Source organism: Caretta caretta, chromosome 21, assembly GCF_965140235.1.
Source record: "Caretta caretta isolate rCarCar2 chromosome 21, rCarCar1.hap1, whole genome shotgun sequence".
Classification (NCBI taxonomy): Eukaryota; Metazoa; Chordata; order Testudines; family Cheloniidae; genus Caretta; species Caretta caretta.
The window spans coordinates 14,106,643-14,134,218 of NC_134226.1; the positions used below are offsets into that span (position 1 = coordinate 14,106,643).

General features: G+C 55.5%; 1 protein-coding gene and 1 non-coding gene across 3 annotated transcripts in view; both read right to left on the minus strand.

Annotated features, from left to right (window-relative positions):
- The window catches only part of CACNA1S (calcium voltage-gated channel subunit alpha1 S), an 89,969-nt gene extending 64,027 nt beyond the window's left edge, over positions 1-25,942 (minus strand). For both annotated transcript variants that reach the window (XM_048826884.2, XM_075121904.1), the window contains exons 1-6: positions 25,695-25,942; positions 15,511-15,616; positions 3,290-3,429; positions 2,555-2,688; positions 1,833-1,985; positions 673-878 (exon numbers count right to left, since the gene is read on the minus strand). In XM_048826884.2, coding sequence (XP_048682841.2) covers positions 673-878; positions 1,833-1,985; positions 2,555-2,688; positions 3,290-3,429; positions 15,511-15,616; positions 25,695-25,855 — 900 coding nt within the window. In that variant the 5' untranslated portion in view covers positions 25,856-25,942. The remainder of the gene's footprint in view (positions 1-672; positions 879-1,832; positions 1,986-2,554; positions 2,689-3,289; positions 3,430-15,510; positions 15,617-25,694) is intronic.
- TRNAE-CUC (transfer RNA glutamic acid (anticodon CUC)) lies at positions 5,994-6,065 on the minus strand. Its single transcript has one exon. It is a non-coding gene; the product is annotated as a tRNA-Glu (tRNA).
- Positions 25,943-27,576: the final 1,634 nt, after the last annotated feature.

Genomic DNA, 27,576 nt, shown 5'->3' on the forward strand with positions numbered 1-27,576 from the left:
AGGTGGTGTTATTATTAAAAGCCACCAGATACAACATCAGACGCTGGCCCAGCACCCTGTGTCTCAAGCTGCCCTCACCTCATGCTCCTGGGAACAAAGGATGCCCAGAAGGGTAACACACCAAGCACTCTCCAGAGGCAGAGCCGGGACTGGAACTCAGCTCTGCAATTCCCAGACTGTCCCTGAGCTGTCACCCCATCCTTTCTCCCCTTCCATGCTTCGTGGCTTGGAGGGCAAGTTTAAAGTCACTTATACCTGAGCTCCAGAGTTGAGGAGCTGCCCAAGGACTCGCTCCCACCATGCAAGGGTGGGGTAAGTTTGAGAGTCTCAGCGGTACTTGGATAGAGACAGTCTCTCGGGTAGGCAGGGCTCAAACCATTTGGGGCTCTGCCGGGGAAAGCCAGCACCTTGCACTCCACCCGACGGCTGCGTGGCAGCCAGCCCACTCTGCTGCACTGGCGGGCGTCACCTTCTCCCCGGGGGGGCATCGCTCGGTGGCTACATTCTCCAGTAGCTGCAGAGACTGGGGGGGCTCGCTGCCCCGACAGGGATTTCCACCCTTTGGGAAGCCTGGCCAGCCCAATCCGCTTAGTGCCACGTTCTTGTTCAAAGAGCGGGCCATCGTCTCCTCACCCCGCAGCCAGCAGGCTCAGGCCTGAGGCCCGCACCTACCCAGTAGAGGACTTCTGTCCAGCCCTCCATGGTGATGCACTGGTACACGGTCAGCATGGCGAAGCCAAAATTATCAAAGTGGGTGATGCCGTTGTTGGGCCCCGGCCACCCGCTCCTGCACTCGGTGCCGTTGATGGTGCAGTGATGCCCGTGGCCGGTGCTGGCGCATGGGGATGGCTTCTCCGTTTCCACGGTGGCAAGAACATCTGAGGGTGAAACCGAAGCACAGAAGGACAGGCTGAGCAGAGGACAGAAGGACAGCTACCTGCCTGCTGCTGCCTATAACTCAGTCCCCGGCCCCACCCAGAGGAGGGTTTTGGAGCAGTGCAATATACCTCCTAAACACACCATATAGCCTTGTAACACTCCCAGCCAGGCCATATAACGCCTCCAGCCGGGCCATACACCTCCCCGCCATGCCACATAGCCATATAACGCCCCCAGCCATGTCATACACCTCCCCGCCATGCCATATAGCCATATAACGCCCCCAGCCATGCCATATAATGCCCCCATCCAGGCCATACACCTCCCTGCCATGCCATATAGCCATATAACGCCCCCAGCCATGCCATATAACGCCCCCAGCCATGCCATACACCTCCCAGCCATGCCATATAGCCATATAACGCCCCCAGCCATGGCATACATCTCCCCACCATGCCAGATAGCCATATAACACTCATAACCATGTCATACACCTCCCAACCATGCCATATAGCCATATAACGCCCCCAACCATGTCATACACCTCCCCGCCATACCATACACCTCCCAGCCATGCCATATAGCCTTATAATGCCCGCAGCCATGCCATATACCTCCCCGCTATGCCATATAGCCATATAACGCCCCCAGCCATGGCATACATCTCCCCACCATGCCAGATAGCCATATAACACTCATAACCATGTCATACACCTCCCAACCATGCCATATAGCCATATAACGCCCCCAACCATGCCATACACCTCTCCGCCATGCCATATAGCCATGCCCTGTTCCTGTGCCGGCAGAGCCAGTGATGACACTCAGGGCTGGGCTTCCCGATGCCACTGATGGATTTACTCCACAGACACACCCCACAGTAGCAGTGCCACGTTCCTCTTTCCCCGCTCTGCCCCCCGCCAGCTGGTGGGAGGGTCACCCACGTTCCAGACCTGTCCCGATGTAGTAGCAAGTCTTGTGCATCTTGCCCTTGAACAGCTCCTGCCCAACGATGGCGTAGATGATGATCATGAAGAGGACCAGCAGGGCGATGTGGAGCAGGGGCACCATGGCCTTAATGATGGAGTTCAAGACCACCTGCAGGCCTGCAGCCCAGGGAGAGAGAAGGGGAACAGGTCACGCCCCCTCCCCACCTGATCGGCAGCACTGCAGCATCACGAAGGGATGGAGGGACCTAGGCCCAGCTCTCACCAGTGTCTTAACCACTCGGCCATCCTTCCTCCCCAGCATGTGTCCCTCCATGTCCCAGGAGTGTGTGTGAAAGAAGGAAAGCCCTGGTGACTCTCTCAATCCCATTACAGGCAGCAGCAGCTCCAGGCCCCCTCATGCCACCCCAGAGGGATCGGGGAAGGTCGAATCCCCGCAGTCCATCTCCTTGGGAGATGGTCTCAGGATGGGGACATCTGCTCCTAGACACCCACCAGCTCCTTTCACAACAGGCTATGGTGGGATTGGCACATGCTGGGTCCTGGTGGGTTATGTCTCAGCAAGGGGCACGACACGGGGACTATCTCGACTTTGCTGGTCGGCTGGAATTCCACCGAGACCCAGCTGGGGGCTGGCCACAGACCCGTGCGAAGGGGAAGCCTACTGCAGCTGCCGTGACCCTAGCTTCCCGCCAGAGCCGCCTGCCGTACGGGCAGCTTTCACCCACTTGGCACTCCCGACACCAGGCGCAGGGGTCTCAGCACGCGGAAGGCTCGCAGGGCTTTGACGTCAAAGCCGCCCTTCCCCGTCAGCGGTGCACCCTGCATCACGTTGATCTGCTCCACAACCACCGTGACCAGCCTGCCAGAGTCGGTGAGGAAGGGAGTGGGACAGAGAAGAGAGGGGAAAGGGGAGGAGAAGAGCAAGAGAAGGAACATGGAGGGGGAGGAGAAGGGAGGAAGGAGACAGGAAAAAAAATCCAAGCAAGGAAAGTCAATCTCACCCTGTACAGGCAGGGACGGGGAAGTTCCCACTTCGGCCCCTGCCAGCACAGCTAAACCCTAACCTCATCTCAGACCGAGCCCAGATGGTTCGGTACGGCTTTTTTTCCGTTTTTCGGCACGGCCAGTGAATCAAAAGATCGGTGATTCTCGCAGCTCTGATTTAAAGCCAGCCCGTGTGCGGAACCTGTAGGTCTCGAAGGAGGACTTAAAAGTGGGGAGGGCGTGTGGGCGAGATCGTGGAAGTTGTATCAGGCAGAAGGGTGCCGTGTGGGAAAAGGCGCGAGAACTACGTAAGTGAGCCTCATCCAACTGGAGTCACTAGAAACCGGCTTCAGTGGGCTTCGGATCAAACTCCAGGCGTCGGGCGTGTTCACACTGTCCCTCCCGTGGTCTCACAACCCACTCCAACAAACACCAGGACATTTTCTAAGAAGCCTTCTGCTCCCCCCCTCCTTTACCCCAAAGAGACAATGGCGAAGTCCAGCACGTTCCAGCCGTTTCGGAGGTAGGCGTCCGTGTGGAGTAGAAACCCATAGGCGATGATCTTGAGTGTGGCTTCAATGGTAAAGATGATCAGGAAGACGTATTCGATCTTCTCCTGCGAGAGACCAAGGACAGAAGGGAACCAGTAGCGAGGTGGGTAACAGACACAGTGAGGGGGAATGACACCGCAGCCCTGGGACCCCCCACAGCAATCATACAGCAAAGTGCAGCTTGTTTATTGCCGTATTGCCAATGCTTGTGATTTTATAGTGAGTGGCGGGATTTCAGGGAGGTCTGGAGCCTGTCGGGCACTGATGCAAGAAGCTGAAGCCCCCTTGAGAAGCTCGGTCCTGCGGGAAGCCGACAAAGCCAGCACAGCTTCCTTTCCCTCCTCCCATCCTGTGAGAAACATGGACAGGGCAGCATCTCTGCTCTTTGCCCCTCCAGCGCCTGGCCTGGGAAGGGACAGAGGGAGCCATCCCTAACCCCCCAGCCTGGGAAAGGGGAGATGAGAGGGGACCCCACTAAATGCCCCCCCCAGGCCTGGGAAAGGGGGTGAGGAAACCTAGGAGGAGCAGAGGTGAGGCTCCGGGGGCTGGACTGAGGGGTTGGGGACTGATGGGGAGGCTGGAGTAATGGGGAGGCTGCGAAAGAGAAGAATATTTAAAATAAAAAATGATTTATTTTTAGTTATTTGGACAATTATTAATTAAAAACCAAATTATTCATTGTAATTACTGGATCATGTATATATGTATGTAGTTATCAAAATTATACAACAACAGCAGACGGTTTAAATGATTTTTGAAATGCTTTGAATGTGACCGAATTGATTTTGTTTTAGGGATTATGAATGTAATTACTGCACTGAGCTAAGGAAAGCTCTGAAAGGGGTTTGATGATGTAAAGGTATTCTTATGTGTCAAGAGCTCTGCAGCTCACCTCGTTATTCAAAAACCATCGGAAAACGTGCTGCACAGAGAGAACGCTTTGTTTCTCGGCCGTTCATTGCTCATTTGCCGGCTCCATCTTACAAGCCTTGTTCAGTCTATTTCTACATGTGTGTGAATTAGGTTTTTCTATCATGTTGTCACTTTGTCACAGGACAGAGCTCTCCACTGAGTACTGAGGTTACACCTGTGTACAAGAACTTCCCATTCATCCTTCCCTTTTTCCAACCAGCATGGATGCCTTCCCTCTACCGCATCTCTCCATTTGGGAATGGATACTTTTGAGGGGCTATCCATCCTCATGAGGAGATACCATTAACAGAAGCACGACTATTATACTGAAATGAATCTCTTGCTACTGAGGACTAGCCCAAATGCAACATCTTCTGCATCTTCTCCTCTCGAATTCTCCTGAAGTATGTCTGTCTACTTGCAGCCTCCATTCAAGCAGCCACATGTGCATTAAAGGTTGACTTGTCAGCCGGACATTATCACTCACACACTGACAGAAGAGCAGAGGAGAATTTGAAAGGCAAAAGACAGATTGAAAAACAGAGTTTGATGGTTTTCCTTTTTTATTTTTTTTAAATCTCACTGATTGTGGGGCCAATCACATGATTTTAGAGGAGCTGAATCATGGTCCTGTTTTGAGCAGGGGGTTGGACTGGATGATCTCCTGAGGTCTCTTCCAACCCTGATATTCTAAGATTCTATGATTCTTGATCTCTTGGGGTTAGCAATACTGCTATTGGGTGAGAATGTCTAATTCACGTATACCCTGTTGTTAAGAGGGGAAACGGAGCAAACCAGTTTAATACTCTTTGAGAGAAGCCTAGGGTGACCAGATGTCCCGATTTTATAGGGACAGTCCCAATTTGGGGGTCTTTTTCTTATATAGGCTCCTATTACCCCCCACCCCCGTCCCGATTTTTCACATTTTCTGTCTGGTCTCCCGAGAGAAGCCCCCCACTCTCTCACTAAGTGACTCCCAACTCCCAGCTCACCTCCACAGCTGCTGCCCCTGCTCACACACAGCCTCTTACTCCTTGGGGGAACTGCACGCAATGCGCCATGCAATGCAGAATTTTGCAGAATTCCTGGTTTCCCCTGCGGAATTTCTGGCCGCCACTAGGGGCCGCTGGGCACTGCAGAGCCCAGCTCGCAGTGAGCGGAGCACTTTGATCCTCATTCTCCCGGGGGATGGGGAGGGCCTTGGAGACCCAGCCAGCTCTGGTAAAGGATGAGGAAGGGCAGGGCTGCCCCACACCATGTCCCCTAGTGGGACAGTAAAGAAGCTGGGGAGAGTAAAGGTGCTGGGGGTGCTGGTGTCTGCCCTGCGACTGGGATCTGCGGGGAGGGGGCTGCTGGTGTCTGGGCTGGAGGATGCTGCATGGCTCAGCTCTGGGGGGATGGGAGTGCAGGTGTCTGGTCTCTGGGGGGCCCCACACAACTCCCTCCAGCCCCCCTCAACTGGAACTGGGTTGTCATAGAGGTTTCTTTAACTCTCTACTCCTGGGGGAAATCTTTTTAGCTGTTGACTGTAGAATCATAGAATATCAGTGTTGGAAGGGACCTCAGGAGGTCACCTAGTCCAACCCCCTGCTCAAAGCAGGACCAATCCCCAATTTTTGCCCCAGAGCCCTAAATGGCCCCCTCAACCATTGAACTCATAACCTTGGGTTTAGCAGGCCAGTGCTCAAACCACTGAGCTATCCCGCCCCAAAATTCCTTCCCTGACCGGGAATCTAACCCAGGCCACGGCAGTGAGAGTGCCGAATCCTAACCACTAGACCACCAGGGAGGTGATATTGTTGATGTACTTGTTGACAGGTATTTTGAAATAAATTACCAAAATAATTGAAACTGAAGTGATTATATTGTGTTATTTTGACAAATAAAATATGCAGAATTTCGCAGAATTTTTAAAATTTTGGCACAGGATTTTTAAATTTTTGGTGCAGAATCCCCCCAGAAGTAGCCTCTGTTTCCCTCCTGAGCCCAGCCCCCTCTGATCCATTCCACCGTGATCCTGTCCCTCTTTATTAAGTACAGTTGAATATGACTTCTGAGCCCCACACCCCCACTGTGGCCAGTCCCCACAGCTGGGTCCCTCACCCCCACTGTGGCCAGCCCCTCCAGCTGCTCTCAGCCCCACTGAGGCCAATTCCCGCATCTGGGCCCTCCCCCCTCCGGCCAGCCCCCCCAGCAGAGCTCTTTTCCCCATCAGTGGGGCCCCTTGCTCCCGTCAAAACCCAAACCGAGCCCCGGTTTTGCTCACGGCTGTCCTCAATGGGTTCCAGCTCCCTTTGTGCTGTGAGCCCCTCTTGCCGCTCGTGGCAGGAAACTGAGGTTTGACAAACCAGGGGAAGGGGACCCCTATACTCCATTTGGGCAGAAAGGATGCTGCCCCCCCCCCCCTCCTGCCTTCGTCCAGAGGCTTTGCTGTCTGGCTCTTTGGCTGACTCAGTGCAGCTGCCTGCGGCCATCAGGGCCCAGAATAGTCACTGCGTTTTGCACCGGGCACAGCAGTAGCTGCCAGCTGTCCATCACCCCCGCTGACGCTAATCACTGCCTGTTGCTAGGGCCTCTTCCAGGTCAGGATTTAAATACTTTAGAGCCAGCCAGATATTTGGGGGGGAGGATATTTATATTTATGTATTTACATTCACACCCCACAATAACAGCCCCTTCAGGGAAGCCGCCACTGCTGCAGGACAGGGAGATTCCCCACTTTCGGTTTGCTCTGAAATCCTGACCCAGCCTGGAATTACACCCTGAATGCTCTTCGGGGCCAGACTCTAATACAGATGCCCATCTCCTGCTGCCACCAATAGGGGTGTTTGGCCCACACATATCTTCCTAAGTATTCATTTGACTGGTAGAGCAGAAAATGCCAGAACTGAAAGAGTGAATTCACCCTAACAGGGGATGGGACCCAGAATTGAAATCTCCCGCCTCTAGGTGCTGGGCAAGAAATCAGGCCAAAGCCCACGTAGCTCCCTTTTCACCTGCACGCAGACAGCAAACATGCCAGGTATGACTGGATAGCTAGCAGCCTCATTCCATATTGTGACCCGAGAACCTATTAATGCCAACCAACAAGGAGGTACATAGGGGTACAGGTATACCCTGAGGCCAGTATGCACCATCTCATTCACCCAAGACTGTCATGAGAGGTCTCCACTGAAAGCCGGTGGCACATGGGTTATTAATATCATTGTGAGATGTATGTATTGATACTATGGAAGGATTTCTGTATAGATACTGAAAACATGGACTGGATTACGATGTTAGTCATCACAGAGGTGAAAAACCAGGTTTTCTGTCAGACAAGAGATATTTATTCTCCGCTCTCTGTGTCAGGTTGTAATTCAAGCATTGTAAGATAACACAATGGCTGCCCATTTACACATGAAGTCAAACGCCAAGGAAGAGATGTGAAGCCAACAGGCAAGCAGCACACAGGAGAAACAAGCCTCCGGTGGCTATGCTGTGTGGGAGCAAGGACAGTGAACAATATCTGGAAGGCAAAGATGACACCCCATCGTCCTACGCCCAAGAAGTAAATGGAAAGCATGTTCGCATTGATAAGCAAGTCTGGCAGGCCAGGTCAACTGACTGGGGCTTGCGCTACAGGGCTAAGCTAGCAGTGTAGACATTCGGGCTGAAGCTGGAGCCCAGGCTCTGAGACCCTCCCCCCTCGCCGGGTTTCCGAGCCCAGGTTCCAGCCCAAGCCCGAGTGTTACCCCCTGTAAACCCGAGATGGTTGAACCAGGCTCTGAGACTTGCTGACGCAGGTCCTTTTTTGCAGTGTAGACGTACCGTTTGAGGACCTAGGCCTTAACCTTTTGTGCTTCAGTTTACTCACTAAAAATGGTTTTTTCTTTGGAGCACATTCTGTGATATCTGAGCTGTAGATAAGAGATCTCTTGGTGTGTTTGGGGTGGTTATTGGATCTGTGGAAGTAAGTGTGGGGATCTGTGGATTTCTTGTAACTAGCTGTCTGTAGGGTTCCAATGCTGAAGCTGATTGTGGTGTCTAAGAAGTTGATGCTGATGCAGGAGTGTTCTAGAAAGAGTTTGACAGATGGATGGTGGTTGTTGAAGGTGTGGTAGAAATCTATGAAGTCCGGGCTACAAACTTAAAACTGCCTTCACCAAACACGGGCACTCCACCAGAGAAACAGATCACATCAAGGAACGACCCCACACTGGAACCCATATCGGACATCATCGACCAGTTACAACCTACACTCTGTGGGGACCACATCCTGAAAGATCTTTCCTAAACCGTTTCTTCTGGCCTTCCAACAACCCCCCATCCTCTCCAAACTCATCCACAGACCAGGACACACTCACTCAAAGTGGCACCAGAACTGCCAGAACACAGATGTAAAACCTGCAGGCATAGCTCCACCGCTGCGATGACCAACACCCCACACAGCACACCTTTCAAGATCCATGGGTCCTACACGTGCCTATCACAACAAGTGGTGTACCTCACCCCGTGCATTAAGCGCCCAACAACAACTATGTGGGTGAACCCAAACACTCTCGAATGGGCTTGCACAGTTAAATGATAAAAAACAAAAACACCCAATCACCTGTGGGCGAACACTTTCCACCGAACGACCGCTCCATGTCTGACCTCTCAGTTCTCGGCTGCAAAGGAAACCTGCACGACGCTTTCAAAAGACGAGCCTGGGAGCTTAAATTCATAACGTTGCTAGACACCAAAAATCACCATCTTAATAAAGACACTGGATTTATGGCTTATTACAACAAACTGTAACCCACTAACCCCCTTTGTTTGTCCCATGACTTCAGAGGTGGTAATGGGCCACTTCACTTTGAATGGTCCCTTAGAATATGTGAGAGACTATGTGGGTGAATGTGTTAACTACTTATGCTACATAATCTGTTCCACCTAGGGTGACCAGATAGCAAGTGTAAAAAATCGGGACAAGGGGTGGGGGGGTAATAAGTGCCTATATAAGAAAAAGCCCCCAAAATCGGGACTGTCCCGAAACAATCGGGACATCTGGTCACCCTAGTTCCACCTTGTATTTAGTACAGAGTACCTTTCCCAGACCCGAAGAAGAGCTCTGTGTAGTGTCGTGTTCTCTCTCTCACCAACAGTTGGTCCAATAAAAGATATTTCCTCACCCACCTTGTCGCTACAGACTTTTTAAACAGAGCAGAGTCCCCTCCCCACTCCCCGGGCCTGCTTTTTACAAGTCTCATTGGGTCTGTACCGCAGCCCATATACTCCACACAGCCTTACAGACCAACACTGCATGTGTGCAGGGCTGGATTAACCTTTTGTGGGCCTGACGCCAAACATATTTGTGGGCCCCCATGGGGGCAATGGAGCCTGGCGAGGGGAGGTCGGTCCCCAGACCCAGGGGCCAGCCAGGGGCAATGGGGCATGGCATGACAGGGGTGGTCCGGCTCCACCCAGCCCGGTGCGAGGGCACTATTTGCAACCCAGCAATTGCAAGACGCACAGTGGCCCTGTGATGCCAGCGTGCCCCGTCCCCTCGGGGGGCGGGCCCATGCCACGCCACAGAGCCCCCCACCCAACACCAACTTCCTCCTGACTTCCTATGGCCAGAGACCCCCTGGACCCACTATGCCCAGCGCCTCCGCAGACCTCCCCCAGAAATGCACAGCGCCCTGCACAACACCACCCCTGCCCACAGCCCCACCACAACTGCCCAGCACCCCCCACAGAGAACCCCCACTCCCTAGTGCCCCAACACACACAGATCCTCCCGCCCCCAGACTCCCCACAGACCCCCTCCCGCAGGCCCTGCCTCCCAGCCGCACTCACCGGCCCTGCTGGGAGGCGACTGTGTCTGCCGGGCTGAAATACCAGTGCAGCCAGGACTGTCCCAGGGCTGGGGATCGCTCCAGCCCCTCGGAAGTGGCGTGATCAGCCAGGCCAGGACCTGCCCTGGCCGGGCTCCCTCAAGACGCACTTACCTGGAGGGGCCCAGCCAAGCCCCCCACACTTTTCCCCACCCCCCCAACCGGCCAAGACTGGCCAGGCTTCTGCGCCAGTCCCAGGCGGCTCGGCTCCGGGGAGACCCCACAGGTGGTGGGAAGCAGAGACTGAGCAGAGCCGGAGGTGCCCTGGGGTCTGGCCAGGGGGCTGAGAGGAGCAGGGGGGTGGGGCAGGGGGTGGAGAGGAGCCCTTGGCCAGCCGGCGGGCAGGCCGAGAGAAGCAAGTGGTGGGCAGGGGGAGCCAGCAGGGTCTCGGGGCGCAGTTCAAGCGGAGCAGGCCGGGGCCCCTTCTGAGCCTGGACCAGGCTCCATGGAGCCACTGTAAACCCGGCACTGCATGTGTTTGTCTCATAGCTGTCCAGTAGGACACCCATCCTACTGCCAGCGCGTTACTCTTCCCTCTGCCACAGGATTCGTGCTGGTAACACATAGGGGACAAGGCAGGGGAGCAGGTGACGCTGCAGGCACCAGGGTTTCCAGGGTAGGATGTATGTAAGGAATTGCTCATACGTGGGCCATGGGCCAGTTAAATCCGACATCCACAGTGCTACGAGGGACTCTGCTGCGGGTGCCCTTCCTACCACCGAGCTGACCTGCAGGATCCAGACATGCATGGGTAGGATAGACCCTCACGCCTATGTGCCAAGTACACAGGGTAAGCACCCCTCCTGCCAGGCTAACATGCCCCCTGGGTGGGCGAGTCAATGCCAACCTGCCAGTCCGTGCCAGGCACCTCAGCTCACAATGCCCCTCTAGCAGGGACGCCAGTTCAGGTATTGGGGAGGAGTGTGAATTCCGGTCCCCGCTCATCCCTTTCCCTCCTCATGCAGGGACCCTGGGTCTCCCTCAGCTGGGAAGTCTCCCCACACAGTGTATGAGCCGGTGCTGCCAGGGGTCAAGTTCCTGGGGGACGCCCCTGTGTTCCACGGCACAGCAACAGATGCCCTGTGTGCCAGGTCACAACGCCATCTCTCAATACAGAGGGGCAGCGGGCCAGCGCAGTGAATGGTGTTGCAACCCCCAGGTTGCCCAAGGGCATCCAGCAGCGCAGTGGCAGAGCTGGGTCTCCTCACACCCAGCCCAGTGCCTCACCCATTGGACCACACTGCCTCTTGGGCACCTAGTGCTGTAGAGACTGATGCTTTGGAGGATAGAAACGCCTGTGGACAGCATGGTCCTGTGCTCCTTACTCAGCCCCCTGTCAATCAGGAGTGACACCAATGGGATTATGCCAGTGTGAATGGGGAGCGAGAGTAGAACCAGGCCCTGGCTTCTTTTCCTGGAGCCACAGCACCCAGGGCTGGGAGGGGATCCCATCAGGTCTCACTTGCAAAGCTAAGGCAGGCCCTGGAGAGGAGACCCTCAGGGACTTTACAGAATCAGGATAAAGAAAGGGCCCCTCAGCCCAGCTGTCAGGGGCCAGTGGCCCACAGTGGACAGAGTGGTCGAGAAGATGGGCCACTGCGTTTCCCAGCTACATCCTCCTCTCTGCTCCTGACAAATGCCCTCCAGCCCTGCTCACGTCCATGCAGATGTCACCTCCAAGCCCGTGGCTTTGGCCATCTCGTCCCTGTCTTTGCCTCCCTTGTCCCTGCTGCATCGAACATATGCTAGCTGTCTTCACTGGCAATGGCCCCAGGGCCTCTCCCCACCCTCCCTCTCACCCACTCCAGAGATTCCAGACGGCGACTCCTGCCTCCGGCTGGACCATGACGGCCACCTCCATTGCCCTCCTGTTACATTTTCCGTGCTTTCCCCTCCCGCTGGGGCAGAGCTCCCTGCAAACACCCGCAAAGCTCCCTCTTCTCTTCCTTCACATCCCTCTGCACCAAGTTCCTTTGCCAGGATGCCTGCAAAAAAACCTAACAGCTAGGCTGAAATCCCTGCCTACCATGCTGGCCAGGGTGGATTCATTGTTCCCTTGTACTGTACTGTCTGTCCATGTCCACCTATTGTCTCTTCTCTTAAATTGTCAGCTCTCCGGAGCACAGAGTCTCTTTCTGTTCTGTGTTTGTACAGCGCCAAGCACAGTGGGGTCCTGGGCCACGACTTGGGTTCGTAGGTGCTACGGTAATCCAGATAATAAATAACAACAACAGCTGTGAGAGGCTAGTGGGGGATGCAAGCCTTGGGATCAGACACTCACTCTAAAACTCCTCCGGATTTGCACCTCCTGGGATTGCTGTGGGCCCTCGCTGATCCATTCTCCGGGGCTGGGGACTCAGACTAGGGTCCTGGGCTTGCCTCTGCCTCTGCAAACGCTCTGCAGGGCATTGCGACTGGAACGCTGGGCGGGCATGAGGATACCCATGAAATAACCCACCTGACAAGCACTGTCAGTGTGTCAGGGCCACGTATTGGCTGAATAGGCAGCTGAGGAGATGACCAAGGGCCCCCCAAATTATTTGCCGAATAACTCATGTGGCGAACCCAACAAGAGCTGTATACTGGACGGACCTGCAGCTACAGTACCGCTCCCGGTCTGGCATTGCCAAGGGGCCGTGGGTGATGGGACCAGGGACTCCCGCGCCAGCCAGCGCAGAGCTGGCTCACTATACAGGCTCTGCTCTCAGCTCCCCATGGCCCAGCGGGGGGGGGGGGGGGATATGGAGCATGTCGGGAGGGGGGTGACGGGACAAAAAGCATTGCACTAGAGCTGTTCTCTGCTTCCCTGAGCTCATAGGGAGGCATTAGGAGCAGAATGCAAGTCCAAGGAGCCCTGAGATTGCTCTCAGTTCCACTGGGAGCCGGGATGGCTCCTGAGAACCCAACGAGTTTCAACCCCCTGCTCCGACTGCAGGAATGGAAGCACCAGGCATTAGGCCCAGAGCACGTGGCGGACGATTTTCCAACGGTGCCCGGGGGGGAGGGTGGGTATTTCCAACCCAAACAGCCTCTCGACGTCAGGAGACCCTGGCTGGAAGGCTGCCTGTTCGAACGGCTCCCTACGCAGATCAGGGGGGTACTCGGAGAGGAATGCATACAGGGGGCGGGGAAGGAGAGGGTATGGATGGGAAACGCATAGGAAACAGCTGAGGATCGGTTCCTGGCTTGCACGCTCAGCTTTGCCCAGAGCTCCAGCCCCCACACCCACTGCTCCTCTCCTCCCATAAACAAGTGACGGGGCTTGTTTGATGAATCCCAGGGCTCCCGAGACAGGCTGCAAAGCAGCAATAACTCTCCCTGGGAGCTGAGCGAATGGAGGTGACACTTCCTACAAGGAGCCTTTCCCTTTATGGACTCCTTAGCTCCCGCTCATAAACCTTGCCGCTTTTCTCCATCAGGGCTGGCCTCTGTAACCCTGCCAGCAGGGCCTTAACTCTGGGACCTACACGGGACCCCAGCCATAACTTAGCCGCCCACTCAGATCCCCGCGGTATTGTCAGCTACCAGTTATTTATTCACTTGAAAAGCAGCAATCGCAGACCCTGCACATGCTCCTGGCTCTGACACTCTATCATCTCCGGGGAGGTCTGAGCAGACAGAGGCGTGTGCAGATTCCTTTCTTTGTTTCAAGGTTCATGGGAATGTAGCGGCTGGATTGAGATCCCTGGGGATTTCGCTCTTCTGTAGCCACACAGCAGTTGCAGCAAACTTCCCTCTCAGTTTGTGTGTGAGCGAGAGAGACCACTGCCCTCTACTGGATGCAATCAGAACTGCTCAACTGTGTGCCAAAGGCCCTACTCTGCTTACAGCTAATGGAGATTTTCATTTTGCTCTGATAGTAGGGACCTGGGCTTTCTGGAGCAAAATGATCTGAATTAGGAGCCCGCTGTCACTCTGAAATTCTAACCGCTCACGGTGTGAAACAGATGGACAACTCTGCAATTCTTAAGTGGCCAAAGGCTTGTTACAATGCCCTGAAAGAGGGTGTTTTGGGGGGCTTTCCAGCCTAACCGAATGAGGAAGGAACAGAAATTACAGGCACTCTCATGATTTCCAGCTCAGTCTCACAGATCCGAGCTCTTTGGGTAAGGCTCAAATGAGCCTGTGAACTTTGGGTGCTTGTTTGAAGCAAACCTCGAGACGGCAGCACTAACTGTCCCCAGAGATCATGGCACTTGGACTTGGGAGACCCAGTGCTTTCCCTGCCTCTTCCACTGGGTGAGCTTGGGCAAGACACGGCCCCTCTTTGGGCCTCAGTTTCCCCTCCCACCCTTTGTCTGTCTTGTCTATTCATGTTGTAAGCTTCTGGGGCAGGGCCTGTCTCTTATTACATGTGTGTGCAGCACCCAACACAATGGGGCCCTGATCTCTGTTGTGGCCTTTCAGTACCACTGTCATGGACCTAATAATGATAAAATCCTACTCCTTTCTAATCACCTTTCTTTTTTCTGAATACAAACCCTTGAGGATACAGAACACACCGTATGTTAGAGCCAGCTGGTTGTCAGCCCCCGAGGTGAGGTCAGTAAGGACAGTAAGCATAAATGACAGAATGACAAGGACAGGCTATCATCAGTTCTCAGACTGTGGGTCAGAACCCCAAAGTGGGGCGCGACCAGATTTTAATGGGGTTGCCAGGGCTGGCGTTAGACTTGCTGGGGCCCGGGGCCAAAGCTAAAGTCCGAGCCCCACCCCCCGGGGCCAAAGCTTCAACTTTTGCTTCCCCACCCAGTGCGGCAGGGCTCAGGCTTCGGTCCCCCCACCTGGGGTCCTGGGGCACATGTCTTACAAGGAGTAAAGCAGGACTCTACAAGGAAGGGACAAACACACCAGACCATCTCAGATTCCATCGTCAATTTCTGCTCCCGGCTGGACAACCCGCAAGGCCCCAGAATTTGAGTAGCTGCTCGGGTCAAAGGGGATAATGGAGCAGTTTAATGCTGCTAACAGGCAACAGAGATGTTTTTTTAACATCTTGTCACTTGTGGGGCCAGCCACTCCCTCCCCAACCTAACAGGGAGCAGAGGCCTGTATCTTGGTGTTGTGGGTCCCAGCTTCCCTTCCTGCTCATGGACTCAGACGCGCAGGTGTAAATTTCACGAATACATAACTGGAGACCATGCAGCTCACGTGCCGGTGTCTCGGAGGGTGAAATTTCAGTGCCAGGCAGGTGCTAACATTAGTGAGCAAGGGGCTCAGCCCCTTAATGCTGCCTCGACTTGATGCCCCTGCTATTTATAAAAGGTTAGTTTGGAGCACAGGTGAAGGAAAAATGATTGCCTCGGGGGCTTTGCAGCGAGCAAGACGGTGCCGGGGGGCGGTATTGTAGAACACGAGGATGAGGCTGTCTCTTACCAGGCTGGAGTTTGAAGCGTTGGTATCATCCTCCGGCATGGGCAGGTAGACGGCCAACGCCACGCAGTTGGCAAAGATGGTCATCAGGATAATGATCTCGAAGGGTCTGTGGGTGGGCATTAAGGAGAAGCACAGAGCCGAGGTGCAGTCCTTGCGTATGCACCAATTAATGGTAACGACCTCATAAGCTGATCTAATGCCAGGGCACTGGCCACATTTACACAGGAGAGACCCAGGAATGGACTAGCCAGGGGTGCTGCAGCTCAGGACTTGAGGGGCACTGGCAGAGTTTGGGGGGAGGACCCAGGGCTGCAATAACACGGGGTGCGGTTGCCATCAGACCAGCCAACACTCCCACAGTTTCAGAGCCTCTTACAGATCTGGGGCACAGCCCATCAGTCTAGGGGGAAATCAGCCTCTGATTGGCTGCCTTCCCCACTGCCCCACCTCTTGGGGAAGGTGCCCCTTCTCCTCTCCTGTGAACGGGGATGGGTTCCTGCCTCTGCTTCTCCCCATCTTCCTCCCACCCTAGGGTTGCCAACTTTCTACTCACACAAAACCGAACACCGTTGCCCCACCTCGTGCCCCACCCACCTCCAAGGCCCTGCCCCCACTCATTCCATCCCTTGCTCCCTCTGTTGCTCGCTCTCCCCACCCTCACTCACTCATTTTCACTAGGCTGGCTCAGGGGGTGAGGGCTCCAGCTGGGGGTGCAAGTTCTGGGATTGGGCCAGAAATGAGGGGTTCAGGGTGCGGGAGGGGGCTCTGGGCTGGGGCAGAGGGTTGTGGTGCGGGAGGGTGAGGGCTCTGGCTGGGGGTGCAAACTATGGGGTGGGGCTGGGAATGAGGGGTTTGGGGTTTAGTAGGGTGCTCCGGGCTGGGACCGAAGGGTTTGGAGGGCAGGAGGGGGATCAGGGCTGGAGCAGGGGATCAGGGCTGGGGAGTGGGTCAGGGGTGCAGGCTCCGGGTGGTGCTTACCTCAAGCGGCTCCCAGAAGCAGCAGCATGTCCTCCCTCTGGCTCCTATGCAGAGGCACGACCAGGCGGCTCTACATGCTGCCCCATCCACAGGCGCCGCTCCCATTGGCTGTGGTTCCCAGCCAATGGGAGCTGTGGGGGCAGCTTGCAGAGCCCCCTAGCTACCCCTAAGCATAGGAGCCAGAGAGGGGACATGCTGGCTGCTTCCCGGGAGCCATGCAGCCCGGAGGTTGCAGGGAGCCTACCAGCCCCACTGTGCTGCTCCGCCAACCGGACAGTGAATGGCCCGGTCAGAGGTGCAAGCTGCCAGGATCCCTTTTCAACCAGGTGTCCGAAATCCAGACACCTGGCCACCCTATCCCACCCGGCCTAGGAATGGGGGGGGGGGGGGGATGAAGAATCTCTGCATAAGGAGCCGAGGGACATGGGGAGCCAGGGGCAGATGTGGGGCTTGGGGAGGGACTCAGCAGTGAGGGGGAGCTGGGGAAGATTGGGCAGCTAGAGGAGCACAAGATTGATGGGGAGACACAGAGCTGATGTGGGGAAATGTGGGAACACATTCGTAATTGCTGTGGGGCTGTTGTGACCCAGTGACTTCTTGATGCCAACTGGCACAGCAGGTGCAGGGGGTTTTCCAGGGATCTCCTGGGTCAGCTCTGTGCGTGTTAGTACTCCAGAAGATGGTCTCCACCAAAAGCCTGTAGCCCGCTGGTCGTCACAATCATTTTGAAATGTAAGCATGGATAATATTTAAGGAATTATGTCTCTCTACTGAAAATTACGTTCTTAAAGCCTCGGAGCTGAGGCAGGTAACCAGGAGGGGACATATCTCAGACAGGTTCCTTTCAGGAAGGGGTTACAGACACTTATCTCCACATCTGGTCCTTGTGTGTGGTCCCTTCACAGTGGGAGTCGAGTTGCATAGGGAGCCACAAACTCATCTAGATTACAAAATTGACAAGAGATTGCAAAATCTACAGGGCAGAGCAATTAGCACCATGGGGTCTGGGTTAGGAATAAAGATCAAAGGACTGTTTTGAGATAGCCCGTGCTGCAAAAGAGACACTGGGGGCTCCTTTACTTAGGAGGCAAGCTGCCAGCATGACTTGTCTCATGAAACAAGGATCACAGGCTGTAAAAAGCTGGCAGGACTTTGGGGCGAACTTTGCTGTGTACGACATGAAAGTAGCGAGTCTAGGTTGTAGAACGTGTGCTCTGATTTTATTTTGTATGTAACCGTTGGTTTCCAGTACACGCCCTCCACAGCACGTCTCCCATGCTGGGTGACAAGCCAGGACGGCTAACACAGCAGTTCAGACAATAGAGCAGAGACCCCCCCCACCCGGCCAGGACTGTGACAAGGACCACGAGCCCTTGGCCATGCGGGAGGCCACCCTGCGGCCGTCCAGGGAGCCCTCTGCGGTCCCACTATCATGACCGTGGAGCTGCAGGGGGCTCCCAGTCCCAGCACTGCGGCAGGGCCGTGACAGCTGATCCCTGCAGGCGCAAGGAAGACTGCGTTCCTGGAAGGGCAGAGCAGGGTCCTGGCCTCGGGGGTTGTCTCTGCTCTGCTCCGCCAAAACCGCAGCCTCCCCCCGTCACCGGCCCCATGGCAGCTCCTCTGTTGCCCTGCGGTCAGGGGAGCGACCCCCGGCCAGGACTGCGAGGAGGAGGAGAAAGACAAGCCCTGCCACCCGGCTGCTGAGTGGCTCCTGCCCGCTAGATTATTCCAATAAAATCCGTGCCCCGCCTGCTGTTCGGCTAACGGGGAGCGTCCTGTACGTGCTACCAGCGCAATCTCAGCTCCGCATCAAATAAACTGCTGCACGCGCCCCTCGGGACACACCCAGCGTGTGCGAAGCCATCGGAGGCGGGACTGGGGGGGGGGGGGGCGTGTACGACTGCTGTGGGTGCCGCGAATCTGGGAACACTCTGTGGGTGAGCAATCGGCGCACTCCAACCTCCGCTGTCCCCTGGAGGGCCCAGTGTCCCCCTGGCATGTGCCAACTGCTAACCCTTCAGTGACAGCAGAGGCCTAGAGGGTAGGGCCTGGGGTGCCGGTGGAGGTGAGGAGCTGACCCCCGGTGGGCAGAGACAAGGCTCCCACATGCAAAGGGCAGGTGGTAGTGAGGTGCCTCCCCACCCCAGGTACCCCGGCTGTGAAGCGTCACAGCTGGGCACAGAATTCATTCCTTTGCATTTAGGGAGTGGCTGGAAGCGTCCCCACCCCAGGGAGTATTTCATGCACATTTGCCCAAGTTTGTGAAAATTCAAACTCTGCTGCTTTTTGGCCCCAAGGCGTTGGCAAGTCTGGGGGCTGCAGGTCAGGACTGAGGGGCAGTGGCAGAGCTGTGTTTGGGGAGCTGGAGGACAGGGCTGGGTGTGTGGGGTTTGCCTTGCACCTACCTGCCCCCTGGTTGGCCCGGGACTCCTCTCCGCTCTCTTGTGACAGAGACAGGAAAAGCAAAACGAAAGCAGGCTCTTGAATCAACATCTCCACTTGCTCCTCTGCCAAGGCAGGACCCAGAGCCCCGGGAAGCGGGGAGGGCCAGGAAGTGATGCTCGCTGGGCAATTTTACAAGGGAAACAATCCAAATGCTCTCCAGCCATTTAGCAGATCCAGTCACCCCTCTGCTCAACAGCCCGGGGGACGGTGCTGGGGAGAGCCTATCCTGTGCCCGCCGTGTATGTGGAGGTGGATCGGAGATAGGGGGGGAGGTTGGGGAGGAGGTGTCACAGGTCACACAGCTTGTGTCTCTCTGTCATCCCACCCATGGAGCATGCTGGGTTTCCTTTCATGGGGCCAGGCTGAAAACAAGACGGCAAAGATTCCATCCAGGGGAAGCAGCGTGGCCTGGCTAGGGGATGGGGCAAAGGCCTAAGACACGTCAGCTGCTGCAGACAGTGACAGCCGGAGTGGCCCAGCCATTAGGCTAAAGATCACATCACACCTGTTGCCACTGCACGGCTGGGGACCATCCACAGTGATGACAGGCTGGGCCCCGACGGCCACGCTGCTCCTGGGACACTCACCCTGCAGGGGAGTTTAGCGGGCAACTGATCCTCAGAGTGGGGCTCCCCGGGGCCAGACCCCCAACAAGGCACTCCTCCCCTCCCTGGAATTCAACTGGGCCCACCCGAGTCTCTGCCTGCCAGGGCATGGTGCAAACCACCCGTTTGCTCAAGCATCTGCCTGATGAGGGCTGTGGGGACAGGGAGGGATTGATAGGAGTCATCTTTCAATTACCGCATGCTGGCCCATTCTGCAGCATTGTCCCACGCGCTTCCGCACCCGGGGGGAACAGCATAAAGCAGAAGCAGCGCAGAGGACAAGGTCTGATGCCTCCGTCCTTAGTCCCTTCCCTCTGAGCTCCATTTATTATCCCAACAACCACAAACTCACCCAAGGAAAACAAAACTGATCCAGTTGGAGCTTTCTACCCAGCCACAGTGCCTGGGGCTTCTCTCCAGCGGCTCCTGCCAGCAACTGTCCTTTGCTGCAACATCTCTCTGCAGACCCCACGTCCCTGCCCCTCCTTAGAGTGAACTAAGCACCTGTCTCCCCTCGGCTAGATCTTATTAGTGAACAGGGCCAGCTGGTCACAGGCCTCCAGCCCTTAAAGGGGCAGGCAGCCCTGTTACACAGGCCAAACGAAACACCTGCGGCTCTTTAGATATCTTTGGTAAAGAGAGCCATGTATGTCCGTGATGATGTCTTTCCACAAAGAACCAGCCCCTTCGCCCCGTGGATTAAATCTCCCGGCCCTTCAGCGTCTGCCTGCTGCCTAGACCTGCCGTAATCAGCTGACAAGGAGGCCACTGGCTGCTAAAGATGATCCTCTACTGCCTTAATTTTAGTCACGTGCCCAAGGTGGACATGCTGGCAGTCTGTATATTTCACCCCACACTTTACTGTCAATCACCATCAGCAGCCTCCGGTAGCCCTTCCGTCCCAGGCTCTCAGGGCTTTAAAAACTCAAGTCCCTTCCCCACCGTCTCGTTTCCCTCATTTGCTCCCTGGAAATAATGATGTGCCTGTCTCTGCCCAGCGTGTGAAGATCTGCAGAGGGAAAGCGCTCGTGAGTTGTTACAACGAATGAAACCTCCCCTTCCCTCGGGTTAGTCTCCCCTTCTCCGGAAGAGTTAAAGGAGGGACACAGGGATCGAGCGACCCACCTGAAGTCACACCCAAAGTCAGTGGCAGAAATGGAAACAGAACCCAGGAATTCCTGGTCCCCTGCTTCGCCCACTGCATGGGCTGCCTTTTGTCCCGCAAGGACGGAAGGAGCCTGGGACCGTTCTCTGTGCCTCTGCTATTTGGGGATTTACTCTATATAGTTCCCTCTCAGATACTTCTCTAGGGAGTATTACCTACTGGCTGGAGCAGGGGCCTAGGAGCCAGGATCTCTGTTCCTGATTCTGGACCTAACCTACTGCATGTCCGGGTCTTAACCCCTCTGCGGCTGAAGTGCCGAGGGGTGCCAGCCTGGCCCCTTTCGCTAGCAGCAAATGCACCCAAGTTAAACCAGTACAGACGCTTGGGATCCTGTGGGGGGAGGTTTCCCTCCTGGCTTCTCTCCATTTATGACTCCGGTAAAGCCCTTTGAGAGCATCACCTCTGCCCTGGCAGCAGCAGCAGCCCGCATCATAAACCTGTCTCTAGCTGCAGCCTAAATCACACCAGGCCTGGAAATTTGCTGGCTTTTATGGCCAGGTTCTCTAGGGCATGACAGGGAGCAAGCTCCACCAGGCACCAGATAAGTAACCTGCCTTCTGAGCACTGGGAAGCGAGGGTGGCATCCAGGTGCCATGTATACCAGCAATGGGGCACATGTCCCCACACCGCTGCCCCCAGCACCCCAACACTCACAAACTCCACTCCATACACCCCCAGAACGCTCACAAAGCTCGGTTACAATTAACCCCCTACCAAGCAACTGGCCTGATCTTTGAGCAAATGCTACCTTGAGTGGGCCAAAACTAGGCCACTTCCTCTCATTGCAACCCCCAAAGCAATAAACTAGGTGAACCAGGCGCATTGTGGGTATAAATAGTACCCAGTGCATTGTGGGTATAAATAGAACCTGCTGCATTGTGGGTACCAGTGTAACCTGATGCTGCAGAGGACTCTCTCTCACACACATGCTGTCCCCTACCCTGATTGCAGTGACTGCTTCTTTGACCTTCCTGCTGGTGCACCTGTCTCTTTCCTCCTTCCAGTCTAGAGCTCCCTGGACATAGCAGACCCATTCGCTCTCATGGCTACCAGGGTTCTGAGGTTACGGCAGTGACCTAAGGGTCATAGGTTCTAGTCCCAGATGTGCTGCTGATTTGCAGGCTGACCCTGAGCTAGTCACTTCTGCTTTCGGTGTCTCTTGTCCCATGTGCAGCTTCAGGGCACTACTCCCGTTACAGCCGCGTGGGCCAGTTGTGAGAATTAATTCATTAAATGTTTGTAAAGCAGTGAGACAGCCTTTGGCAAAGGCAGCCCAGAGCGTTATTATTAAAAGGATAAAAAAACAACAACACCAGGTCCCATAGCCCTTTGCATAGGGTAGGACAGGGATTGCTCACTCCCCACTGAAATGCAGCCACTTCTGGGGTGGAACACTGCATGGGAGGGAGGAGGAGTCAATAACAGCTATGATGCAGGAAGGATTTTAAGGAGTGTGATACAGCATGGCCAGAAGGCAGCAGGAGAGTGATCCTATTGGGATCCGGGAAAGGGGTGAAGCCGTCCACTGCTAAAGGATCCCCCCCAGCCTAAGAGGGGGGTCCACAGGACCTGGATACCAAATAAATCCGGGGGACAACTAATGAAATAACAGGGACAGGAGTGCAGTCAAAGGGTCAAACGAAGGGAACCGGACGGGGACACCGAGCAGAGAACCCCGGACAGCTCCCACTGCTCCTCAAAGGCATCAAGGGAGTCAGTGGACACCGCCCAGAGGAACTCTGCCCAGATACGTGCACGGACCGAGGATCGGAAAGGGGCCCCACAGTCACAGGAGACTCCATCGGCCAACCTCCTCACTCTGGTTTTATAGATGGCCATTTTAGCTAGCGCCAGAAGGAGGTTGACCAGGAGCCCCGTGACTTTGTGGGGCCGCGGATAGGGAGTGCATAAATAAGGAGGTGAAGGGAAAAGTGCAGCCAAAAATGTAATAAAATATTGGTGAGGAGACGGAATAGGGGCTGCAGCCTGGCACACTCCAGATATATGTGCACCAGGGTTTCCCTTACGCCACAAAAGGGGCAGGTGTCTGGGATAGGGGTGAACCGCACCAAGAACATGCCCATGCTCTCGGCTTCGTGAAGGAGCCGCCAACTGATATCCCCGGCGGGCCTCGGGACCAAGGTGGAATAGAGGCCGGCCCACTGGGGCTCCTCACCCTCCGAAGGTGGCAGGAGGTCCCGCCATTTTGTATCGGGGCAGGACACCAGGGTGACGGCGACAGCAGGAGAGTGATCTAGGAAAGAGATGTAAGTCCCAGGATGAGGAGAAGCCTTATTCCCTGTAGAGGGAAGAAAGGTTTCTATAGATTAATTAAAAGCACCTGAAGCCAGTCACCTGATAACCCCCACCCCCCACCCCGCTTCAATCAGCCAGGGGAAGGAGGTGGAGCAGAGTGGTTTGCAGTTGGAGCAGAGAGCAGTTTGGAGGAGCGGAAGTGGAGGAGAGTTTGGAGAAGTGCCGTGGCTGGCTAGAAGACCAAGACCCAGCCAAGACCAAGACCCGGGTAAAGAGACATCCGGCTTGTGCAGAAAGAGAGGGCAGGAAGCCCCACAAGCTGAAGAGCAGGAGAGGGAAGTAGCCCAGGGGAAGGAAGCACGAGTTCAAGTGGTTTACTGCTCACCCAAGGGCCCCTGGGCTGGGACCTGGAGTAGAGGGCAGGCCTGGGTCCCTCCCTCTCCACTACCCATCGCTGGGTTACTAGTGGGACAGTAAATACCCTAGTTCAGGGGCAGGAATCTGAGCCCTGAACTCCCCCTTCACCCCCCAAGAAGAGGAAGCGTGGGACCCATCATAATCGTACTGGCAATTTGCCACACGAGGCAAAACGTGGCAAACTGGAGCATACCCAAGACAAAGGCCCCGTGCGCCATTTCTTCCAAAAGGTACCACAAAGCCTTCGACGGACGTGCCCCACACTTCAGGTCTGATCCAGCAGCGTGGGGCACCCGGCTGGCACAGTGCTTCAGTACCGAGTCCGAGAGAGAAGACTGCAGCTCACAGTACAGGGACCCTGATGGCCAACCAGCCAGCGTGTGCCCATAGGACGACCCCGCCTCTCTCTTGTTACATTGATTTCCCCAGCAGTGGGATAGCGCCCTCAAGTCAAGAAAGGACCCATACGACATGCCTGATGGCCAGACTGCAGCCTAGTACACCTGGGGTGAATCTGGGCCCCTCGGGGTCCTAAAACCAACAGCCTCCGTCATTTGAGCGAATGGAGCAAGGCCCAGCTCGTTACATATATTCAGCGATGGACACGGTTGGAGGCAGAATGCCGCTGACTGCCAAGGAGATTGTGGCGCCCAGGTCCCTACTGAAAAGGATATGTAGGCTTCTGAGCACAGCAGTGCCTAAATCTCTTCCCAATTCCCGGCCTCGGGCTATTAGCAGGAAGCAGCCGCAGCTGCCCTGTAGCACTCTCTGCAGGCCACGCCTGGCACTGGAGACACTCCCTGCCTCCCTTTCCTCCTCTGAGGTGGCCCCCAACCTTCAGCCTTCCCCACACAGGCTGGAGGTGGCGATGGGGCCCAGCCTCCAGCCAAGTCTGTAACTACAATTTCACCCCTTCCAGGGTAACAAGAATCCAAACACACAAAAGGTTCTTCCGCCCCGCATGGGCTCCACTTCAGCCCCCCCAGGGCTTAGCTCCCAGCCCCTCTGAGCTGCCGTGCTCTCATCCCTGCTCCAGGGTCCAGATCTGAGGCCAGAAGGGCCCAATGGGGCCATGTGGTTTGACCCCCTGTATCACACAGGGCCTGAACTCATTCCTCTTTGAGTGAGAGCGAGCTTTTAGCAGAGCAGGGATCAGAGATAGGGGAGCCTAGGGGAGTGCTGGATGGAGAGGGCAAGGTGTGGGGGAAAGACAGAGCAAGAAGGAGAGAAAAAGGGAGAAGGAAAGAAAGAGGGAGAGAGAAGGGAATGGCGGAGGGGCAGGCAGAGCCATCCATCTGTGATGTCAGACAGCAGCTGCGGGCGAGCGGTCGACGCACTGGCTGAGCTATTCCAAGCAGCTCGCAGAGTCCCTCTCAGTCGCTCCCCCCGCCACACACTTTACTTTCCCGGCCTGACATTTTCTCCGCGACGCTCCGCTCCGGGCCTCCTCCACCTTTTCCCCTTTCCTGCCTCCCGAGCGAAGCGCATCCTCTCCCCACCACACCCCGATCCCTGCCCCGGCTTCTCCAATCACCCGGCACCTTCCTGCCACCGGCACGCAACGCACCCTTGGCACAGGTGCCCCCTGCCCCTGCGTGTCGGTTCTCTCCTCCTCGCATTCCTTCCCCAAGATGGTTTCTGCCTTCCTTGGATTCCCGCCAGCACCTTCCCTCCTGAAGTGAAAGCAATGTCTCCCCTTCTCCCTCCTCGCCTGGCTGCACAACGCATGGGAGAGGGGAACCCCTGCGATTATTTCCCATTGCCCCATCTTTGCTTGGTACCAAAGAGACTGAACAGAAGCCACAGTGTCCCTGATCCAAACCTCCTCCGTTTCTCTCACCCAAACAGCCCCCCTTCCACTGAGCACATCAATTACCATCTGCGACCTCGCCCCAAGAAAACACAGGCCAGATCCTGATCTCCCTGACTCCAGCTTTATGCCACTGAGTGCAGCGGAATCACAGAATCGGGCCCCTCATTCCTTCTCATGTATATTTAGCCTTTTCTTGGCCTCCCCTGCTCTTTCGCATCGCCAGCAAGACAGACTGTACAAACAGGCACTTCGTCAGCCGTCCGGAACAGGGGAACCAGATCTATCGCTCACCAAATGTAAAAACCTATCCACACCCACCAAATGGCCCCAAACATTCTCCCCCGTGCCTTGGGCACACACTTTCCTCTAGCTCGCCGCTGCATTGAGGCAGTCCCTCCGCACGCTTTCCAATGCCCCCTTCGCTTTGCCGGGTGTCGGCCTCCCGTGTTTCTAGACACCCCCACGCAGGTCCCGTCTCCCCTCCCCACCTGGACGGAAAGGATACTTCCATTCCACAATGCTGATGCAGGCTTTCCGCAGCGGGTGCTGAAGGGTTAAGCAGAACAGAGCCCTGGCTGGTCGGGGGGCTGCGGGTGGCACCGCTTTCTTCGACTTTTCTTTCTGTTGCTTTTTCTTCTGATCATCCTGGGCAGAAGCAGGCTCCATGATCTTCCTTCCCTAGCTGCCTCTTCTAGCCGTTCTCCCCCGTCCCCTCCTCCCACGGCTGAGACCCCCGTCCTCTGCCCGAAGCCCCTTCTGGTTCTCTTCTGCCGAGCCAGTCTCCTCGGTGCAGAGGGGGAGGGCGGGGGGGGGGGGAATGTGGCTGGAAAGTGTACTCACACATATACAAATGCACCAGGCATGAGTTTAAAATTAGACACCGTCCCCGCTCCCTGGTGCTGTCAGAGTTCCTGAGACAGCAAAAGAAGCCCAGCAGCTGTTGCTTATCCCAAAGCCGGTAACTGCTTCCCAAGCTTCAGCTCCAGGTTAGGAGTGGGGGTGAGGGACCCACTTCCAGAGGGAAATACCCCAAGAAAAACCCTCTTCATCCCACTTCAGCTCTCTCCCTGGCCCTCTGCCCCAGGAAATGGATTCGCCTCTCCCGTCTGGTGTTTGCTTTCCAGTGATCCTTCCAGCCAGTGTGTTTGTTAGGACAAACATTCCCCGTCAAAGCAAATGTTGTTATTAACCAGAATCAGGGAGTGTATGGAAACCCCACTCTGCTAGGCGCTGCATGTACATGAGAGAGAATCCCTGTCCCAACAAGCCTAGAATCTAACCAGACACGAGTGGGAGGAAGTTAGACTTCTGATCCCCATTTTGCAGAAGAGGAACAGAGTGGGGCAGGCCAGATCCTCGAAAGGATTCAGGCATCTGAGCTCAATGAGAATCAGGCACTTAACTTCCTTTGCAGATCTGGGTCAAAGTCCCACAGTAGCAGAGCCAGGAACAGAACACAGATCTCCCAAGCCCCGCGCCAGGGCGGGAACCCCGAAAGTCTCCTTCCGCACTGCAGAGTAGCCACAGAAAGCACATGCCGAACTTGGAGCATTTGCCCCTGGATCCTGACTGTAACTAGCAGGCACTTCTCCAAGGCCCGCCCAGCAGAGGGGCACAAAGGAGGGGGGGTCAGCAGTGCCGTTAGCCTCATCCAGAGCGAGGAACACAGCCCATGTCTCCTTCTGCCTCCGCTCGGCTGCCGGGGAAATTCAGTGCTTCCTAAGGGTGGTTAAGCTCTGGAGCAGGCTGCCAAGGGAGGTTGTGGAATCTCCATCATTGGGGATTTTTAAGAACAGGTTGAACACACACCTGCCAGGGCTGGTCTAGGTTTACTTGGCCCTGCCTCAGTGCAAGGGGCTGCACTTGATGACTTCCCAAGGTCCCTTCCAGCCCCACATTTCAAGGATTCTATAGGGCTTGTTCTGGATTTCACCCCCTAAAAGGGTCTAGGACTGGCTAGCACCAACACCCAACACCTTGTCTTACCCCTCCCTCCCATCGCTGAGTTTTACACTGTGTGATCTGCCTGCATGTCCCCTAGGGAAATGTCTACATACAAACAGTTAAATACTCCAGGAGATGAATTAAACTTTGCCCTGCTACAGGGGCCTTTACCCTGGATGTGTTTTAAGAACATTACTAGATAATAATACCGAGCACCTACAGAGAGCCTTGTATCTGCAGATTTCAAAGCTCCTTAGAAAGATGGGTCAGACGTATTATCCCCATTTCACAGGTGGGGAAACTGAGGCCTGGAGCGGCAACATGCTCAGAGTCATGCAGCAAATCCACAGCAGAGCTGACAAAACAGCCATCTCTCACGCTTCTATAGCGCTTATTAACTCTGCTCTGTGAGCACTTGACAAAGAAAGAACATGTCAGTGTCC